This window comes from Mytilus galloprovincialis, chromosome 5, assembly GCF_965363235.1.
Source record: "Mytilus galloprovincialis chromosome 5, xbMytGall1.hap1.1, whole genome shotgun sequence".
Lineage (NCBI taxonomy): Eukaryota > Metazoa > Mollusca > Bivalvia > Mytilida > Mytilidae > Mytilus > Mytilus galloprovincialis.
This window is the reverse complement of record NC_134842.1, coordinates 4,301,347-4,323,916: the sequence shown is the minus strand read 5'-3', so window position 1 is coordinate 4,323,916 and position 22,570 is coordinate 4,301,347. Positions and strand designations below refer to the sequence as shown.

Below are 22,570 nucleotides of genomic sequence, written 5' to 3'. Positions count from 1 at the left end.
TTTTTAAAAAGCCATTTTTAGGCAAAACTCTTAAACAAAAGGTCCTTGACCCATAGGGTCTTTTGCAATGACCTTGTGGAGCAATGACCTTGACGAAGGTCACAAGGTCAAAGGTCAAGGTCATCAAATTATGTGGTTTTTGGCACTATTTAAACAGTTTTATGTGTGTTTGAATCCAAACCAACCAACCAACCAACCAACCAACCAATCAATCAATCAATCAATTAATCAATCAATCAATCACTCAATCAATCAATCAATGTTTCCGTTTAATGTGTTTCATAAGGGATCCAAGGTGTTTTTTTTTGCTTGTTTTAATTGAGCCTATTAAACGTGTTTAACCAACCAACGTGTTTAACCAGCATATTTAACCGACGTGTTTAACCAACCAACCAATCAATCAATCAATCAATCAATCATTCAATACATGTTTCCGTTTCATGTGTTTAATACGGAATCCAAGGTCTCTTTTTTTCGCTTGTTTCAAGAGACCCTGTATCAAGTGTTTAACTAATAAACCAACCAACCAACCAACCAACTAATCAATAAATTTATCAATCAATATATATATGATATATTTATTTATGACAGTATAATTAAAAGAAAATGGAAGGAAAGACCTATCAATTATTCAAGAAGAATTGAACTTTAATTGTTATAATTATTCTTTCCACCAAACTTTAAGGAAATTTCCCCAAAAAAGTACGCGACATGTATAAATGATATAAGGTATCTAGTATCGGTTGACCAAAAGCTATCTTGTGGTAAGGGCACGACCCCGTAACATTTCCTTTATAGGAGTTATCTCCCCTAACACCGAAAACCTTGTTATCATTGTAACTCCATAACCATAATAGGTAGAAAAAAAACAAAGGGTGGAATTTGTTCAGGAACAGATCCTGGTGCTTCGTTACATTTGAATCGAAAAGATTCAACGACTCATTGGAAGGGTTATGCCACTTTGAAAATTGACCAATGTCGGTTGGCCACTAAAACTCAAAAACTGTAAGTTGTAGCCACCGACGATCATCACGAGTGATAATCAATTTACATGAACATGAAAATTGACCAAAGGTCAAGGTCATGACCTAGATTTTGACCTTAGCTTGTTATCGGATTTACTAAATAACCGTTAAAGATGGCTGATAAAATGTAACGGAGAAAATGTGTGTCTTGTCGAGATCTACATTTGTTATGTGGGTTGAAAATTGTTTGACCAACTGTTATTGAACTAGAGTACCAAAACTGTTTTGGGGTCCGAAATGATGATTGTTTGCTTAAAACTCAAAAGTGGTTAGAGATCATGAGATAGAAAGAAACTTTGAATTGCAAAAATGATCAGCATAATAAGATCTACAAAGTTAGGTCAAGGTCAGAGGTCAAGTCCCTAGCAACGACATAAAACATCTTAGCAACCATATATTTTTGAACTTAGAAGGCTATGAATAATATAAATATGACATTTTCAATACTGGAAATGACATTTTTGTCCCTAGCAACGACATACAAGTCCTTAGCAATGACTTATTTTTTTTTAACTTTAAATACTATGAATAGTACATATGACATTTTTAATAATTTATTTTTAAAATATTTATCCTAAGAATGATTTTTGTCCTAAGCAACCACTTATGACCATTAAAGTCCTTAGAAACCATACATTTTTTAACAAAGAAGGCAATTAATAAAAGAAAAAAGGAAAGACCATTCAATTGTTCATGAACAATGTTCATGAACAATTGACTTTTTAATTTATGTTTGTTCTTCTTTTTCTAAACACAATCTTTTCGTTGGTGATGAACAATCATCATTATCACTACTGCTGTTCAATTCATTATTTTCTTGTGGGGCTTGTTCACAACATTGCCCATCATTAACTTGCTGTCTTTTTAGGTTTATATTTTCTTCACTACTTAATAATGCATTGTCAGATTGACATTTTCTCTGATTTATTTTTTTGATGTATAGTAACCAGGTTTTCAATTCATCAATAGAAATTTGCTTATAATCTAACAAAGACGTGTCTGATTGTGACTCTGTCATATGTTTTAATACAGTATCTATCTCAAACATGTTTATATCATGTATATAGTGCCATAATAAAGCTACACACATGACATGATTCACTCGTTCTTCGTTGTCTAGAAATACTAGATGATGTTCATGATCATTTTCTTTACCATCACAAGCCGCATGAAATGCAGATGTTATATCCAGTTCTTTATGTTCAACGTTTCCTAAAATCCAAATCACTAATTTAACATGTCCATGCCCACATGCTTCGTTCAAAAGATTCTGCACGTCAACGTGTCTACAATATCCTGCCTGTCGAAAGTACAGTAAAAGATTGAACTTTTTCTTTTCAACTATTTCATTTACAACTAAGGATACACAATAATCTTTATCATGTAACTTCTGAAACACATAATCTATAATCATTAAGAAATCTTGCCCATAATTGCTCATTGGAAAAAGCTCAAAGGCATTCATCCTGGCATTTAATTCATCATATTTCGATAAAAACTTTTCTTCACCTGGAGCTGCCAGACATGCACGAACAAATGCTTCCTTTATGTCAAGCTTTTCATTGTCCACTTCTTGAAATATATACTTCACATGCTGGATTTTACTTTGTTGACAACATGTTGTTAAAACTTCATTGATTGGAATTTTATCCAGAGGAAAATTTAAAAGAATCCATGTCATAACATTGTTACTGACTTTTTTCCCCTCACAAACTGTACTCACAATTGTTCTTATATCTATGTTATCATGATCAATTTTATTAATTTCTTTCCACAAAAGATTCAAACAGGCAACTGATTGATTATTGTTTAAATCTTTCTGTTGAAATATGAATTCTTCATATCGAGATGATGTTGAAGTACACGCCTTGATCATTGCTTGATTCATGTCCAAAGTATAGAAATATTTACTTAATATCTTAATTGTTTCAATCTCCTGATCTGCACATGCATTGTTCAGAATCATCTGTTTATCATATGACAAAGATCCTCTTTTTTCAAGAAACCAATTAACAGGAACATAACATTTATTTTGAATAGATTTGTATATCAGATCTTTTATATCCTCTATTCCGAGGCAACTTAAGTATTTTTCAAGTATTAAAATAACTAAATTAGATATCAAGTCATTTCCTATTTTTCTATTGACATGTGTTAATTTTAAAACACCGGATACAATATCCGACTGTTTTATTTGAAAATTCGTAAGAATCCAATGTACCGTGTCTATCAATTCAGGTCTCATTTTTACACCTCTTACACTATATTTAAAATCAAACATTTTACAACATAATTTAATGAATATTTTTCCTTCATTATTATCCAATGATGTTTGTTTAAAAGTCTGAGATGCCCACTTTACTACATCAACCCTGGCATCTTCAACTGCTAATATTATTACTTTTTTTGAATCAATAGATACATGTGGGTGACATTTATCATGAATCCACATCAATAACTCGAAATGTTTCCTTTCATATGCTGTATTTACTATTTCTTCCATGTGTAACACTTCCTTATCTTCTGTACTATCCCAGATAGTGCGTACTATTTCTAATATTGTAGTAGAACATTCGGCAGTATATTGTTCAGTTACAGATTTTAAAACTCTTCGTTTATCTAAACTTTCTAAGTCAATATTTTTCATTATGTGTTCTAACATATCTGATCTTTTATTAATTAAAGCTGCATCTATAAAGGTATGCACATTTAATCTAGTTGTTTCAATGTTCTGAACAAACCATTCTATAATTTTGATTTGTTTTGAAGCACATGCCTGTTGACACACAGCTTTCAAATCAAACTGATCAAATCCAATTTTTTCAACAATGTATTGTACTATGTTTAACTTTTTAATTTCAATATTTCTTATATTAATTTCAATGTAAAAAAAAAGGTTATAATTGCTCTGACATCCACATGCTGCCATAAGGGCTGACTGAATGTCTAAATTTTCAAAACGGCTGCTCTCCATTATTAGATTAACAAGATAAAACTGTCCATTCTGGCAAGCCAAAGTTAGTATATCTGTACTATTTAAACAGACTGGAAGGAAAGCATCGAAAATATAATCAGGAATATTATTTTTCTGTATAATTGACATAACAACAGGAATCAGTCCTTTTGATGAGATGTCAACTTTTTTAAGAAGAAAACTAAATAATTCTCGATTAAAAGAAACTTTACTAAGTGGACTCATAGGCATATCTACAAATGCTTGAAGACAAGAAATTTCATCAAACGTTTTACATATAGAAGCAACATACTCAACTGTATCAAACATCTGGTACTTGCATGCAGTTCTTAAGATAAAGGTAGGATCATCTAATTTCTGGTCTGGAAATTTTTCTATCATCCATTTTAGAGGTAAAGAAGATAAAGATGGATTTCCAAAATTAAGTTTTCTTAATGATAGTACCATAGTTCCATACATTTCTTTGCTATATGTCATCTTGAAAAATAAATTGATATCAAAAGGAGTCTGAATGTATTTTGAAAGTAGGAACTCTAATACAGGTAGATTAAATACTGTATATGCATTCCAAATACAAAATGCAAGACAAACATATGGTTTGTTATCACGCCAGTTCAATGCTGTCATGCTGTCGGTTAGTTTAACACCTTGATCAAGCAAAACAGGTATTTTGTATTCTTCTGCTATCTCCAAAGTGGCTTTAACATGTATAACATACTTGGTGGAACAGACCTTACATAAAGATGAAATCAAAGAAGATTTCATGTAGTCAATGGTAAATTGATGACTGTTAGTTTTTCCTATTGTTTTAAATGTCTTCAATGTAAAGTTATATAAATCAAACTGCCCGTCTAACATGGCTAACGTTTCAAGTAAGTTAGCAAGGAAACTGATTTTTTTCTTAATGTGAGAAACGTTTTGAGAAAGATAACTATTAAAAGTATCCATTTCATTAGATCTAATCATATTTTCCGTATGTTCAACGTTACCATCTTCCTTTTGTAAAGCCTCTAATAAACAAGGAAGCAGCAGACAATTTTCTTCTTGAAATATTTCAGTATTACATAAGGAGGGTATAAACTGATCTATACCATAATGACTAGATTTTGGCATGTAAAAATCCACTAATCTATCGGCTAATAGTTTATAACTGTTAATTGGAACTCTCAATACTACCTCTCCCTCTTTTTCTGTGTATGATTTTGGTTTAACCATCTTCAGGAAAAATGACCAGCTGATTAAAGGTATGATCTTGTCTATATTTTTTTCATCAATCTGAGCAAAAGATAAGATAACACTCTCCTGAAGTGTTGGATGGTGTAATTTGTAAGATCTTTGGTTTGGTATATTTACTAAGTAACTGCCTTTAAGATCCTTCACGGCATCTAATATGTGGCGTTTTTTCATTTCAGTGGTCCCTCCATAGATTGCATTAATTACTTTTGAAATTTCTGTACCACATGAGTTATCATCAGGGTTAATACGGTTTTCATTTATTGCTGTGTAGACCATAACTGCATACTGTATCATACACCTCCTTTTATCATTACTTTGATCCTCACCTTTTCGTCTTATTGCATTCATTTCTTCTAACATGGCTTCTGTTGGCCGGTCAAAAAAATTGCTTCCAAGCTTAAAATATTTGTCATTATGGACAAACTGATAAACTACTAGAGGAAACCCTTTGACTGGATTCCCCCGTGAAATATTCGAAACTTCATTAGATTTTAAAATCAAATGTCCATTACGGTCTACAAATCCTTTACTTTTTATATAGTCTGATTGACGAACTATTTTCATGTATTTTGTGAGAAAAGTAAGTTTCTCCCCCCTGCTTAATACATACTTGCCTGAACTAAGATCAATAAAATCAAACTTAAATAATCTATGACTTTCAAACATTTCTTGACACTGACGTTTGACTGTATCTCTGATTGTTATAATGACTTTAATGTTACCTTTACATACATATGCATAAATCTTGTCTAGAATTGGTGTGTCTTTTTCTCCATTATAAATACAATTTGTTTCACCGAAAATGTCATCAAGTAAAAGTACCACTTTATCTGCTCTAATGTCCATATTTTCTTCTTTGTTGTCCTTCTTTTCATTTTTTTTGGTCATATCATCCCATTCCGCTAATGTTAGCTGCATACATTTGACTGACTTATTTTCAGTACAAACCATATGTAGGACATGACGACCAATCCGACTTTTTCCAGTACCTGCATATCCTGTTATCAACAAGACTCCATTCTGTTTCAGCAGTAACAAGCCATCAGTCACTGCCTTAGTACTAACGAATGTAGCCTCTCTCACATCTTCTTCAATAAGAGCTCTTGTATCTTCTAAAATATAGTCAAAAAGATCAATCATATATCAAAGCTTATTTTAAGCATAAAATAGTCAAAAGTAAAATAAAATAAAACACTCAAAGGAAAATTACAAACGGAAAGTCCCTTATTACAGTAAGTAAACTATTCCCCATTTCCATCCTCAATTTTATATCAATCATTTAATCTTACAATAATCAACAACTATCTAACACCCACACTAGAACTTTATCATGACTATTCCAATACAAATTTATTTTAGAGATTTAGTATTTGGCAATTTCTTACAAAAAAATTTGCAAGGATTAAGTTTTAAGTTTTTCTTGTTCTTGTCCTTTATTTTCATATTCCTTAAAGATCATATTTTTTAGGAGATATTTTTTGCAATTTTATCTTAATTCTGAAATAAACAAATCGAAATATCATCCCTGGACAATATCTGATAGGAATATACAAGACTTTATGTCCATATGACATTAAGCCATGTAATACAGTCTATTATTTGACACAATGTTTGAACTGGAATTATTTTTAATTATGGAATTTTAACAGAATAAACTCGGAAATCATTAAAAGTTTCAAGCACATGAAAATTTTGCAAATTCCATAATTAAAAATACTTACAAGTTCAAATAATACTAATAGCCTGTTATCAATGGTTATATATAAAAAGAAGATGTGGTATGATTGCCAATGAGACAACTATTCACAAAACACCAAAATGACACAGAGATTAACAACTATAGGTCACCGTACGGCCTTCAACAATGAGCAAAGCCCATACCGCATAGTCAGCTACAAAAGGCCCCTTTTAGAAAATGTAAAACAATTCAAACGAGAAAACTAACGGCCTTATTTATATAAAAAAATGAACGAAAAACAAATATGTAACACATAAACAAACAACAACCACTTAATTACAGGTATACATGGTATATATATGTACTTTCGTACTTCATTGTTAAGTAAGCTTTATAATCTAACGCTACCTTTGTAAATGTTTCCATCATAATGAACATACTAGATTTAAAACACACTAAAACCTATATCCAAATTATAACTAGAGGCTCCAAGGAGCTTGTGTCGCTCACCTGATATGTTGTTCTAAAAAAATGCTTCATATAATATCTATGGACTAACAAACAAAACATACTTACCCTCAAGTCTTGTTTGATTATTTCCACCTGGAAAATGGAAAACAGTTGTATAAATTGGTCTATAATTGTTACCTACATAATATATAATTATAATCAGTTTAAAAGCAACCTTCATTTTTGTTTTAACATATATTATATTAAACTATATATACAGTTTCAAATTGGCAATGATACTATATACTATATAGATGGATAAAAGATTTAAGAGTTGTCTAATGTGTGTTCCATTATACTACTTTATACTATACACGCTGAAATGTTTCACTTCTTTACTGATCTTTGTTTATATGTTATAGTCCTTAATATAATATAAAGCTTAATTACAACTATCACATAAACTTAACGGGATCCATGAAAATGAGGTCAAGGACAAACAAATCAAACTGGAAATACATGTAAACCTTACAATCCTTCTATACACCAGATATGCCTTATATATTGTTGAACTATTGCACATGGTAATGTAAGAAACAAACTTAACCAGGAAAATATAACCTTTATCAATGAACCATGAAAATGAGATCAAGGTCAGATGAACCCTGGCAGACAGACATGTACAATGCTTTTCAACTTTGTACTTGGTTTGCTTTATAAATATATTGATATGACTATGAGCGTCACTGATGAGTCTTGTGTAAACGAAACGCACGTTTGGCAAACTAAATTATAGTCTTGGTATCTTTGATAATTATGCACACTTTACAATCATTACATGCTTTAAATACAGTTGACATATATTGCATATAGTATCCAAGTAACAAACTTAACCAAGAAAACTTAAAATTGACCAATGAACCATGAAAATGAGGTCATGGTCAGATGATAATTGTCTGACAAACATATAAAGCTTACAATCATTCTCTACACCACATATCATGCATATAGTTGATTTATTGCTTATAGCATTATAACCAGATGCTCCGCAGGGCGTAGCTTTATACGACCGCAGAGGTTGAACCCTGAACAGTTGGGGCAAGTATGGACACAACATTCAAGCTGGATTCAGCTCTAAATTTGGATTGTGATTAAATAGTTGACACAGCATAGGTTTCTGACACAGAATGAATGTGTTCTAATAAACATAAAATTTTTGTTTTCTCTTTAATAGAGCAATTCACTATGCTGTTGAATATTAATCCTCTCAAAAAAATGTTTGAAGAAATTTTCTTTTTATTTATGAAATTTCAAATGAGAAAAATTGAACCCAATTTTTTTAATCACATCCCCCTTTCCCTTATTCCAAAACTAATCTCAATTAAAATTTCTAATGGAGTTTGCAACAATAACTACTCATTTAAATACATCATAAAATATTAAGATGTAAAAAAACTGCTTGTTATCACTGAATGGTAAAGATTATTTCAATTTATCAGTTGGTAGTAAAAAGTGATTATACATTGTATAGAGTATATAACAAAGATTTAAGTTGATTCTGGACAAAGAAAGATAACTCCAATTAAAAAAAAATCTTGCTATTGCACAATATTGTGCAATTAGATATTTCTTGCTTACTATTCTGGACAAAGAAAGATAACTCTATTTAAAAAAAAAATTGCTATTTCACAATATTGTGCAATTAGATATTGCTTGCCATTGCGCAATACTGTGCAATTGAAAAGACTTGCTATTGCACACTACTTAATATAATAATTTTGGACCCCGATTTGGACCAAATTGAAAACTGGGCCAATAATCAAGAATCTAAGTACATTTTTAGATTCAGCATATCAAAGAACCCAACTGATTCATTTTTTGTCAAAATCAAACTAAGTTTAATTTTGGACCCTTTGGACCTTAATGTAGACCAATTTGAAAACGGGACCAACAGTTAAGAATCTACATACACAGTTAGATTCGGCATATCAAAGAACCCCAATTATTCAATTTTGATGAAATCAAACAAAGTTTAATTTTGGACCCTTTGGGCCCCTAATTCCTAAACTGTTGGTACCTAAACTCCCAAAATCAATATCAACCTTCCTTTTGTGGTCATAAACATTGTGTTTAAATTTCAATGAATTCTATTTACTTTAAATTTCATTGAATTCTATTTACTTAAACTAAAGTTATTGTGCGAAAACCAAGAATAATGCTTATTTGGGCCCTTTTTTGGCCCCTAATTCCTAAACTGTTGAAACCAAAACTCCAAAAATCAATCCCAACCTTTCTTTTGTGGTCATAAACCATGTGTCAAAATTTCATAGATTTCTATTAACTTAAACTAAAGTTATAGTGCGAAAACCAAGAAAATGCTTATTTGGGCCCTTTTTGGCCCCTAATTCCTAAAATGTTGGGACCAAAACTCCCAAAATCAATACCAACCTTCCTTTTGTGGTCATAAATATTGTGTTAAAATTTCATAGATTTCTATTCACTTTTACTAAAGTTAGAGTGCGAAAACTAAAAGTATTCAGACGACGACGACGACGACGACGCAGACGACGACGACGACGCAGACGACGACGCCAACGTGATAGCAATATACGACGAAAATTTTTTCAAATTTTGCGGTCGTAAAAAACAAACCATAACATTTAGCAATGAACCATAGTCAAATTAAACATGCTAGACTGACATGTACATTGTAAAATATTTTCATAAACCAAATATAGTTAACTATATTAAAAGAAAAGAACCAAAAAACAAAACTTAATTTGAACCACTGAACTATGAAAATGAGGTCAGGGTCACATGACACCTGCCTGTTGGACATGTACACCTTAAAATCATTCCATACACCAAATATAGTAAACCTATTGCTTATAGTATCTGAGATATGGACTTGACCACGAAAACTTAACCTGGTTCATGAATCAATAAAATGAGGTTAATGTACGTCAAGTGAAAACAGGCTTGAAGACCTTGCAAAGTATGCACTTACTAAATATATTTATCCTATAACTCATAATAAAAGAGAAAATAAGAATACTAAAAATCTTAACCTTTTTTTTCAAGTAGTCACTGAACCATTAAGATGAGATCAAGGAAAACTAATGGACATACTACAGACGAAAACTTCATAACATATGATGAGACATTTATATTCAAAGTATGAAGGATCCAGGTCTTCTACCATCCGACAAATTAAGCTTTTTAGACGTTTGTTAACGCTGCCGGATCACTATCCCTATGTATGTCGAGCTTTCTGAGACAGAATTCTCAGGCTGGACAAAAACATTGACAATTACATATGTATGTTCAAAATTGAATGTACTTATAGTATTTGTAAATACTAAATGGACAAATCTATTTGTGACAGCGTTTTTGAGGTACATGAGGTACTGAAATAACAATTTGTGTTTATTTGTCATAATCAATCAAGTAAAACACTTACATGTTATCATTATCAAACATGATATATGTTACATGTGTTAATAACCTTCCCTTCTTGAGACAGAGACATAATTAAATGACAATCTTTTACGGGCATACGATACAGTTTTGATCCTGTATTTACAAGTTCGTGAAAACTTGCATATAGTTTATTTTTTCCCTGGTATACAAAATTTCACAATGGAAGTTTGTCCTTCTCTAGATATTTTGGCATTGCTGAGGACAATATTTCAGCATACATAGTTATAAAATACTGTCTTACGGTAAATATTTCATAGGACAAAATTTTGCTCTACAGATACTGAATCAATCTTACCTGATGTGTCATCAGCACCATGGCTACAGAAATAAAGAACGATGGAATACTAAACCATGCATACAGGTCATGGCTGCAGAAGAAAACAACTGAAAACTGAAAATAGCTCACCTTGTTGTGCAATATGTTTACGTTGAATTTCCATTTGTTCACCTTGTTGTGCCATCTGTTCACAATGTTGTGCTAACTGTTCAGCTTGTTGTGCTATCTGTTCACCTTGTTTTGACCCCTGTCCATCAAGCATAGCCAAATGTTCATCATGTTCTTTTAACATCTTGTCATGTTGTTCATATTTAATTTCAAGTTTACATATATGTAAAATAAGGTCAGCTATCTTATTTTGTTTCTTATCTGATTGGTCTTGCAACTCTTTAATTGTCACTTCATTCTTTTTTATATCATTCTTACAGGCCTGGAGTTTCTCTGTACATTCGTCTTTGTAAACAATAGGTTCAGTCGACAATTTCTGTTTTTTAGCTTCCCCTTTTTGATGGGAAACATTTACCTGGTGCATTTTCTTTTCATGCTCTTCTTTATTACTCATAAGAATGTCAATTGATGATTGCTGATTGTTTATCTTTTCTGTCAGTTCCTGTTGAGACTTTTTACAGCTTCTTAATTCTAGTAACATATCTGTTAGGGATCCATCCAGGACAACATGTTTTGCCAACTGAGCTTCTTTAAGCATTGGCAGACCGCCCTTAGCACTAAGACGTCCAATAGCCTATATAAATTGAAAATACAGCGCTATTTAACTTTAGGAGGAGGAGATGTTTTGGTAGCCACAAAACCATGTTCAACCCACCATTTTTGCTTAAAATGTCCTGTACCAAGTCAGGGATATGGCAGTTGTTATAAACTAATAATTCATTTCTATATATGTTGCATTGTTGTTTATTTTTGCACTTCAGTGTTCTGTTGTTTCGTAGTTTTCCTCTTATTGTTGATGTGTTTCCCTCCGTTTCAGTTTGTTACCTGAATTTGTTTTCTCTCAATCAAATTATGACTTTTATAAACATCTATGTACTACAGTTTCCTTTACTTTTAAACATTACAGAAGAAAAATTGTGGTCTTGGATAAAGAATTAAATGCATTCCTGTCAGTCAGGGATACTACTAGTACTATAATACAAGTCATGTTTATTTACTAAAGGATAAAAGTTATAAGATATTTATTTAATTTCAAGGTTTGAATTTTCTTAGAAAAAGTTATTTTTTTACAACGATTGACAACCTATTAAATTCTCAAGTGTGTCATTTTTCATGTTTGCTAATTATCTCACATAGATCTGCTATGTAATGGTGTCATTTTAGTGTTATATTAAACATTGCCATAAAAGTGCAAAGCTGGGCTAGCCATAAAACCATGTTCAACCCACCATTTTTCTTTAAAAAGTCCTGTACCCAAGTCATGAAAATGGATTTTATTAGTAAATTTTGTGTATCTTTGCCAAGCCTTTAAATCATACTTTTATGCATAATAGGTAAGGAAAATTTACCAGTGTAAAGAACACCAATATCATTACAAGCTAATTTTCGTTGGAGCATAATCGTTATAGATATTTTTCAGTGCCTTTTTGGCAATTTTCAATTTATTACTGCTGTGACCTTACCAAGTGACCCTCTAGTGTAACAATAGACTCGTCCCCTGAGATGCATTATCCAATCTGAAGCCTGTCAGCCATTAATTATTAACAATGATAAGATAATTAAGTTAAAAGAGGAAGCCATGAGAAGATTTGACCTTTCTGTCTGTCATGAGCTGGATTTGGTGGGCAGGGCAATAAATTTAAGACAAAAGTGTGCCTACTTTTATCATTTGAAGTAATTTAAAGAAGATAGAATATAAATGGGGATTTGGTCAAAGAGACAACAACCCTACTACTAAATAGTAGAAAACTGTCCAAGCCGGTAAATTGGAATAATTTGATTATATTTTGGTCATGATCTATATACTTACACCTTCTAAATCTCCCCACCACTGATTAAAATCTGTTGACGACAATATTCCATCTTTACTATGGACTAACTGGTTTCTGTACCATTTAACTCTGGCAAGGTCTGCACCTGTACTGGTATCACCTGGTAGTGGTAAATTATCCCAGCCAGTAACAGGGGCAGATTCACGTGGTGTCAGGTTCCGTAAAAGGCAAACAATCAGAGTTGTATCAAACTCTGCTGAAGTACCTGTTTGGCCTGAAACAGATATCATATAATTATATCATGAGGATGAGGTCATCATTTATCTCAGCTTAATACAGGGACAGACTCATGTTCCATAAAAGGCAGAGAATCATTGTTATACATGTATCGATGTCTTCTGATCTAACATTAGTTGTTTCAATACATCATATTATATAAATCATGATAATATAATTATAAATTTCAAAACGAGTGAGATCAAGATAAATTTTATTAAAAAAAAAATAGACAATATAAAAAAGAAAATGTGGTATGATTGCCAATGAGACAACTATCCACAAAAGACAAATGACACAAACATTAACAATTATAGGTCACCGTACGGCCTTCAACAATGAGCAAAGCCCATACAGCAAAAGAAGAATTGAAGTTTGAAAATGTCAACATTTAATATACTATTGAGGATATATCACAAAGTAGTTTGTTGTGAACTTTGAAAGTCATCATTCGCTTAGTGAGTACCGTAGCTAATGAAAATATCATGTTGCATGCAGGATAAGCCAACTTAATCAAAGCATTCTGTTTATTTCGTTTAGCTTATTATACCACACTTTCTTCAAAGTGATAAAAATGATCTCCTTTTTTTAAAAATAGAAAAAAAAGCTACAAGACTATATTACCATGATTACTTTACAAGAAAACATTTTAAAGACATAACCATGATAACCCCCCTTTTTGGAAGATCAAGGCATTTGGATGGGGACATATGGTTGGAACTCCCTCTTTGATTTTTATTTGGTTGGGAACCTCCCCTTTTGAAAATGGCTGGATCCACTCCTGAGCTTACATTTAAAGATCTTTGAACTTGTGTGGTTTTTTTATATACATTAAGGTTCACCTTAATCACAAGATGATTGATTGTTGGTTGCTTAACATCCAGGGGCAAATGTTTCATGCATGTTCAGGACGAGAACAAGTTAACATTTCTTTAGTTTTCTATGTTGTGTCATGTGTACTATTGTTTTTCTGTTTGTCTTTTTCATTTTTTGTCTTGGCGTTGTCAGTTTGTTTTAGATTTATGAGTTTGACTGTCCCTTTGGTATCTTTCGTCCCTCTTTTAACAATAAATTTATACAATTGATAGGTCTTGTTATAGAGGCAATCTGGAATGATGGTCAGGGAATTATGGACGGCAACTGTAAAATAATGGTATTTTGGATAGGGACAAAATAAATGCCTTGAAACAAGCAACCTATGGACCCCTTAAAGATTTATTGCAATGGTTCTTAATCATGTTAATGTGCAGAGAGCATTGGCACTATCTTTATACACAAGGCATGGTCCCCGTTGAAGCATTCTGACCAGACAACATTTATCACAAGAACATACATAGCTAAAACATACCAGGACTTGGATATAAAATATTCAGTTGCAATTTTGTCATAAAACGGAGGCCTTTCAAGGTCACAGAACTGTTGGTAAGTTCACTGGCAAGTCCTGCTGGATGATGGACATAATCAAAATACACCTTGGCAGCCTTTGTGGCAATCTTTAGATTCAGGAAGTAAAACCTGAAGAAATTTGACTCTTCTTCTGTTAGACTCATGTTGTTTCTCTAGTAGTATCTCCTTTTCTTAACATCTTTGTTCTGTTTATATTGGTTTATATTGCTCGCTACAGTGCTGCCCTCCACATCACTTTAGCTTCTGTCTACAACTACATCTTTGTTCTGCTTGTATTGGGTTCTATTGCTAGAGCTGCCCTTAACATCCTAATGTCACTGTCTACACTACATCTTTTCTTTCAGAATGGACCTGTAACATGTATTATAGAACAGACTAAAATATATAAAATATCCTGTCCATCTGTCTGTATCTGTCCATATCGTACACTTGGAGATGTAAAGATCGGCTTGTTTCGAGGCTAAGGCGTTTTCACACCTGTGGTTTAAATATTGGGATAATGGAGTGTGGTTCATTTTTTCACAATTTGGAAAACCAGAAGATCCCAATGTCACTCAGGGGTAATCATGGTATTACGCTTATACAAGTCATGTTTATTTTCTTTAAGATGTAATATTTACTTCAGAAATTCAGAAATTTGTAAGATTTTTATTACATTTTCAAGGTTTGAAAAATCTCCCCTTAAGGGGAATCGGGACTATTTTACTGCACATAATTTCATGCATGAATTCGGTACCAATAAATTATGCATACAAAACGTTTGTGTAGTAAGTTCACTTTTATTTTTTTCAATAATTTGATTGATTAAAATTGTTAAATTACTGTATATTTGTCACTTAAAAATTATTATTGTTATAATAATGTGTTTATTAGTGAAAGGCTCAAATAAAATTTCACCCAATTTCACCATTTTCCCGCCAAAAACTTTGGGTTTTAATGCAAAATATTTTTTTTACTTATTGGTGACCTATATTTTTAGTTGCACATTCTTTTAAGCTATATTTCAGCTTTATATATATTACAGTTTGGGACCAAGTGTCACAGACATTTTAATTTTATATTCAGATAAAATTATATGTTAAACATGTTAATTACAGTATCTATTTTCCCTATAATTTCAATGAAAAATTTGTAAGGGTTCCGCAGAAGCCAGTGTCACACCTACTTTTGCTGTAAATTGCATGCTCAACAAAAATCAATAAAAATATTCCTCTTGATACTATCTTTTGATTGTAAGAAGCTTCTGTCCAAGTTTGGTAAAAATCCAGGATAGCTTATGAAGTCCATTTATAAGTAAAATACAGATACTCAGGTATAAAATATTGACAAAATTTCCTTCTAGATACTAGATTTAGATCATAATAAAACAATCTTCTGTCCAAGTTTGGTAAAAATTCAAAAAAGTATAAGAAAGTTGTTAATTTTTTTTTAAAATTTAACCACAGAGTGAATATGTGAATGTGTTGTTTCCTAGCAGAAAATCTAAGTCCATTTAAAAGTTAATTACAGGAAAAATGGATTTATTTTTTTACAAACTTTACTTTTGAATACTATCTCATCATATGATCATAACAAGCTTCTGCCAGGATAGTTTATGAAAGTAATTAAAATTTTAAAAACTTTAACCACAGAGTAAATGTAATGTTTCCGAACAGAAAAACTAAAGCCATTTATAAATTAAATGCAGAAAAAATGGAATTTTATTTTTATAAAATTTACTTCTGGATACTATCTAATGATAATAAACAAGCTTCTGTCCAAGTTTGGTAGAAATCCAGTAAAGTTTAAGAAAGTTATTAAAATTTCAAAAACTTTATCCACAGAGTGAATATTTATGGACACCGCCAACGATGACGACGGAATGTAGGATCGCTTTGTCTCGCTTTTTAGACTAACGTCGAGGGCTCAAAAAAAATGCTCCCTTTTACTGGTACAGAAATTGCTAACAAAAGCACATGAGTTGCACTCTAGTGATTCAATAATGTATGCCAAGTGGCAATTATAATCTCCTTAAGGGGTCAATTGACAATTATGGTCTAATTAACTTTTTTGTAGATCTTACTTTGCTGAGCATTATTGCTGTTTACAGTTTATATCTATCTATAATAATATATGAAGATATTAATAACAAAAAACTGCAAAACTTCCTAAAACCTACCAATTTAGGACTTGTCTGCTCATTTCATTTGCATTTACAAGCCCCAAAGGAACAATTTTTGAAGGCCTTGTCACTTGTTGGAAAATCCTTTCAAGTGATTGTAAAAATGGTAAAGGATTTGAGATTGTAAAGGGAAAACAGAAGAATGCACAGTTCGTGGGAAATAAAAGCTATCTTATGAAACCAAACTAGAGGCTCTAAAAAGCCTGTGTCGCTTACCTTGGTACACATGGTACATATGAAACAAAGGACATTCTCCAACATTATAAACGTGAAAAGACTTCTTGATAAAAATCTCTACTTAGTTGATCTTGTATTACTGATCTTATCATCTGTTTAGTTTCTCTTTATCTTCTTTATTTTTTGCTCAAAACATATACTTTTAAAAAGATCTTAGGGCAATTAGTTTTTTTGTTGAATTAATGAGATGAAACATTGAACTCTAATAAAATATTATTAGCTAACCCGGGGGATATCATTAAAGGCATGATTTTACATCTCAAAACTTGAGAATTTTTGTTAGATTGTAAGAAAAATTTACTTATACAAGTGATTTTTTGAGAAAATTAAGGGGAGATTATTCAAACATTATATAAATTTACTTATATGTAAAATAAAATTGAGAAAAGAAATGGGGAATGTGTCAAAGCGACAACAACCGACGATAGAGCAGACAACAGCTGAAGGCCACCAATGGGTCTTTTATGTAGCGAGAAACTCCCGCACTCGTAGGCGTATACTAGTACAGTGATAATGGACATCATACTAAACTCTGAAATTATGCACAAGAAATTAAAAATCATACAAGACTTACAAAAGCCAGAGGCTCCTGACTTGGGCCATATTATTTTTTAATTCAAGATTCAAGTAAATAAAAATTACTTACAAGTATAAGTAGTACCTCTGACTGATTTACTGCTGATATAAACTTTTGAAAATCAAAATGCAGACACCTACAAATGGATAGATGGGTGCCATTATTTCAGCCTGCATATTTATGTAATAGTTGCCGCTGTACATATGCAGGCTGAACTGATTAATGTTTATGTTATATGTTTATATGATATGAATGTGTTCAGCTTTTACAAAACCTGAACGATGATAGTTGGATGTCAAGGTTTACCTTATATGGCCTTTTTAAATTTATTTGACTTTATTGGCATTTTTAGACTGAAATCAATGATACAAGGCAATATATGATCGTCATGCAATCAATAAATGATGAAAACAAAATGTTCAAAGTTGTGACTGAAGCACTATGTGGATCTACCTTCATCAAGAACGTTCAAAGCTGAATATTTGAAGGCCAGCAATTTATAAAGAACCAAAATAGTTGATTAAAAGGTTAAAGATGATGAATCAAAAGGTACATCCATCTGCCGACATGATTGCAGAAAGTAAAGAAGTCGTAGAGCAAATTTTTTAACAATAAAATTTAAGCTTATACACGTGTATTGGGCCATTTTATTGCTTAAAGTACAGTAGAAATATATACATACTCAACCTAACCATACTAGGAGTTGATCAGTTTTCACTGTTACTCTTAAATGATAGCCCCGATGAGAAAACCAAATAGTTCTGAATCATTTGAATTATTGATCTGAAACGCTATAAACATGATAAAGCTTTTATATGTTAGGGATTTTTTAAAACATAAATCCACTTGTATGATGCCGGTTTGAATAGTTTTTTTTTTCAATAGATGCAAAACCTTAAAACTTTCAACTCAAGATACTGTTATCTCATGGTAATGATCCAATTCTTTCTTTTTTTTTTAAATATGACTTTAGACTATTAAATTTATTTTGCAATTGAAAATGATTTGATATATTTTGTGCCTTGGCTTCTATGCATAGGTAACAGTATCACTATCAAAGCTGTACAGGCATCTTGTTTTAAAATGAATTTTCTTCTTTTGAGAAATTTTTATTTAGTTATTCAATTTTTCACCACTTACAACTGTCATGACTGTCTGCCTCTGGTTTTATTTTATACATTAACTTTTAAGTATCTGTATTTTTTCATGACATTTTGCTTTGTTTCGTTCCACTTTTATTTCGTTTCAGACAAAGTTTACAGGTACCCCTTTTTTCGTCCTTTTTTTTATTTTTTAAAAAGCAACCCATGGGTTAAAAGTTCAAATATTATTATTCAAAACTGAGGTTTATCAAATTCAAATGTTAACCCTACTATTAAACCCTTTTTTGGTTTTATGAAACAAAGACTAATTGACCAGGGTTTAAACTTTTCAGGAACAACATGCAAATATTTCAGCATTTCCAAAATTAACATTTTTCCAGAGTGTTTGACAAAATGAGTGAACAGGCAAGTTATGTAGTTGATGCTTTAACATTTTTAAGAAATAGATCAAATCGATCAGATGGATCATTGTGTCAATTAAGAGTTAGTGCTCATAACCTTGCCATTGAAAGAGGAAGATATTTAAAAGTGCCCAGAGATCAAAGAATTTGTGAAATCTGTAAAAGTGGCGAAATTGAAAATGAACAGCACATGCTGCTTCACTGCAGAGGTTACTCCAGTACTAGAGAGACTTTTGTATTAAAAATGTTCAAAATTACCGGAAAAAATATAGCCACATACATTTACATAGTGTGCTATAAAAATAAAATAAATCTTACCATGCTTACACTTAATAATACATCTTACATGTCTTAAACGGCACTAAAACTATTTTCTTTTGTAACAAATTGTTTAAACATGTTAAATGCAAGAAGTAATCTATTGCAATAGATTTTCATTATACCTTTAATTTTTTATTCACATATGATACATATGGACCATAATTTGCTATTGGGCTCCGTTTCCTATAACTATAGAAAAGTGATAAAATGTGAATTACTGTAAGAAAAGTTGCAACTACATCTAAAGATGCCATTATTTTTATCAACATACAAGTGTATGCTACTCTTCCCTAGAAAAAAAATTAAAATATACGAATTTTAAAGATTCTACAACCGTATTTTTGTGTCGTTTCTCGCGTTACTTATTGCTTCCGAAGATCATAACGCTGACCGATTTATAGATAATCGTCACCGGCAAATTCGTAACTTTTGCTTTCAAATAACAAAGAACATCGACCAATAAGAATAGTGAGAAGAAAATGCTGAGAACTATAAGTATTTATGTAGCAGATGTAAGAACAGTGGCGTGATTTTTGTGTCCGATTTCGTAACGCAATTTTTAGATGATGTAATCTGCTTTGTTGTAATAGAATTCTTAAAAACAATATGCAAATATGAACTCTCGCGAGATGTTCAAACAGGTAAATCCGAGATGATTTACATTCTTGTTTTGATCTTCGTAATAATTAAGTAAGAAAATTACGTTGTCGTTATGCGTTACATTTCACACGAAACAGAAGTCCAGTTATTTATTAAAATTGTTTTTGTCCTTAAGTTCTAACCATTTCCAGTCATACATGAAACACGTGACTAACATGTGATAACGCCATTACGGCCGGATGTACGAAATACTAGGTCTAAACATTGTTTTTGTTTCCAACGGGATGTTAGCAAACATAATCTGTAGACTTGTTTCGTCTTGTTTAAAAGAGGAAAATACAATTGTCAAAGAGATTGCGCCGGTGGTCTGCTATTTTTCCTATGTGCATAATGTTACATACGATCCTGTGTGAAAATAAATGCCCAATGACTTGACAAAATCGATTTCATATTTGACAGACGTTAGAACACACTTCGTTTCCCGATAATGACGTGAAGAGTCCTTGGAAAAATCAATCAAAATTACGTCTCTTATCATTGTACCAATGCTCGTTGGATTGATTTAACTTCAGCAGTAAATATTACTGGATATTTTAGGTGAATAAATATAATTAATAACAAATACATGTTAATATACCGTTACACTTAGAATGTACAAAGTTTGAATCCTGTCACAGTTTTTAATTAATATTTTTTATTCATGTTCTGCAAACACTTATCAGAAACGCAATAAACTTGTCAAAGGAGAAGTAAACTTTTACCATGCATGACTTGAAAGGAAGTACTTTATTGATTTTAGCCCACTAAAGTAGGTTAAAATGTGGAAACCATGTAGATAGTGTACAGGTCACAAGTATCACATTGTGCCTATTTTAAAGATTTTAATTCCAAGTTAAAAGTTTTTTTCTTTACTGGATTTAAAGAATGTTACATTGCCAATGATTTGGAATAAATTGTATATAACTGGAATATCAAAACCAAATATAAATACATTTTTTTGCCTAAACATCAAGATACAACGATTATGGTATCCTGTATCAATGGAGAAAATATGGAAAATTCTGAATTAATTGTACTAATTGTTTTCAAAACAAGCACATATTTAGGAGTTTTATAATACTGTTACATTTAAGATGGATTTTAAGAAAAAGTATACTTTTCAGATTATTTTAAGCAGATTTTGCAATAAAATAAAACTAAAAAAATGCTTTCGGTTTCTTATGGTTTCCTGTCAGGTTTAAAAAAAACTTTAATATAACATTGAAAATAGATTTTAAATATTAACATGAAGCAAGTAACACTAGTAATGGTGTTTATTTATGCCTTTTGAATTACATTGTGCAAAATAAAGAAAATAAAGATTGGTTTCCTGTTTGGTTTCATGTCACGTAAATGGTGAATCAAAATGTATTAATTTTTTCTCGAAAAACTAAATTGTTCCATTCATACTATTCTAACACCAACACAACCCACAAAATAAAAGTTAAAATTTTAGAACTTATAAAAAAGGATACAAAAAGAAAACAAAGGCCGAATACCAAATTATGGTCCATATATATATATATATAAAATTGAGAATGGAAATGGGGAATGTGTCAAAGAGACAACAACCCGACCAAATAAAAAAACAACAGCAGAAGGTCACCAACAGGTCTCCTAAAGTAATGCACTAGAGCAGTATATATAACTGTTTGTATTTTACTACCATGTATTGTAAATTGTTTATCAATTCGGTCATTACCAATAATGAGTTTGTGCCAATATTAAGTTAAACATATCTAGGGAAGTTCGTCCGAATCGAAAGTGACATCACACTGTCTACCAGTCTTCACGCCGAGTGGCAGCCCAGGCAGCCCAGGCTGGTAAAATTGCTCTCGGGCCTGTAAAAATCAGACCTACAGGCCAACAGAATCTAACTAAAATTTTTCAAAAATTGAGCTGCGGGCCTGTAGATTTAGCAGTTCAGCGTGAAGACTGGTCTACTGTTTATCTAAATCAGAAACTTAAAAAAAATCTAACTTTCAAAAAGCGAAATAGTAGCCTGGCTAATCTTGTCACGACGTGCAGCTAGATTGGGCCGCATCCCAGGCTAGCGAAATAGCAAAATTACATGTTAGATATAGTACTTTAAAAGTTTGATCAAATATCTAAACTTTCACATTGAAAAAACGCTATATAGAATTTGAAATTTTTGATTTTGAAAAACTTAGACCTGTTTACCTGTTTACCTGTACTGCAACTCTACCTATGTCAGGAGAACCACCAATCCTAGAATCGGTGTAATATCACTCGCGGTTAAAATCCTCAAGATTAGACATGTTTGATAAAAATTCCAAAAATTTAAAATTTGAAATCTTTTGAAAAATTTGAATTGATAAGTGTTACACGGATCAATTACCCAATGATATGTTGATTAAATGGCTTTCC

The 22,570-nt window shown here is 31.6% G+C and overlaps 1 protein-coding gene across 1 annotated transcript; it reads right to left on the bottom strand.

Annotated features, from left to right (window-relative positions):
- Positions 1-1,752: 1,752 nt before the first annotated feature.
- LOC143076956 (uncharacterized) lies at positions 1,753-22,526 on the bottom strand. Its single transcript, XM_076252852.1, has 7 exons — positions 22,364-22,526; positions 14,685-15,094; positions 13,099-13,334; positions 11,250-11,862; positions 7,490-7,516; positions 3,286-6,347; positions 1,753-1,944 (listed from the first exon to the last, which is right to left on the bottom strand). The coding sequence occupies exons 2-7, from the start codon at positions 14,884-14,886 to the stop codon at positions 1,753-1,755; spliced, it is 4,332 nt and encodes a 1,443-aa protein (XP_076108967.1). The 5' UTR covers positions 14,887-15,094; positions 22,364-22,526.
- Positions 22,527-22,570: the final 44 nt, after the last annotated feature.

Coding starts and splice junctions, on each gene's coding strand:
- LOC143076956 (XM_076252852.1), bottom strand. CDS start 14,886: ATGAGTCTAACAGAAGAAGAGTCAAATTTCTTCAGGTTTTACTTCCTG. Junction 7,517..11,249: donor TAAACATATTGCACAACAAG/GTGAGCTATTTT, acceptor TCCATTTTCCAG/GTGGAAATAATCAAACAAGA. Junction 6,348..7,489: donor TAATCAAACAAGACTTGAGG/GTAAGTATGTTT, acceptor ACTATATTTTAG/AAGATACAAGAGCTCTTATT.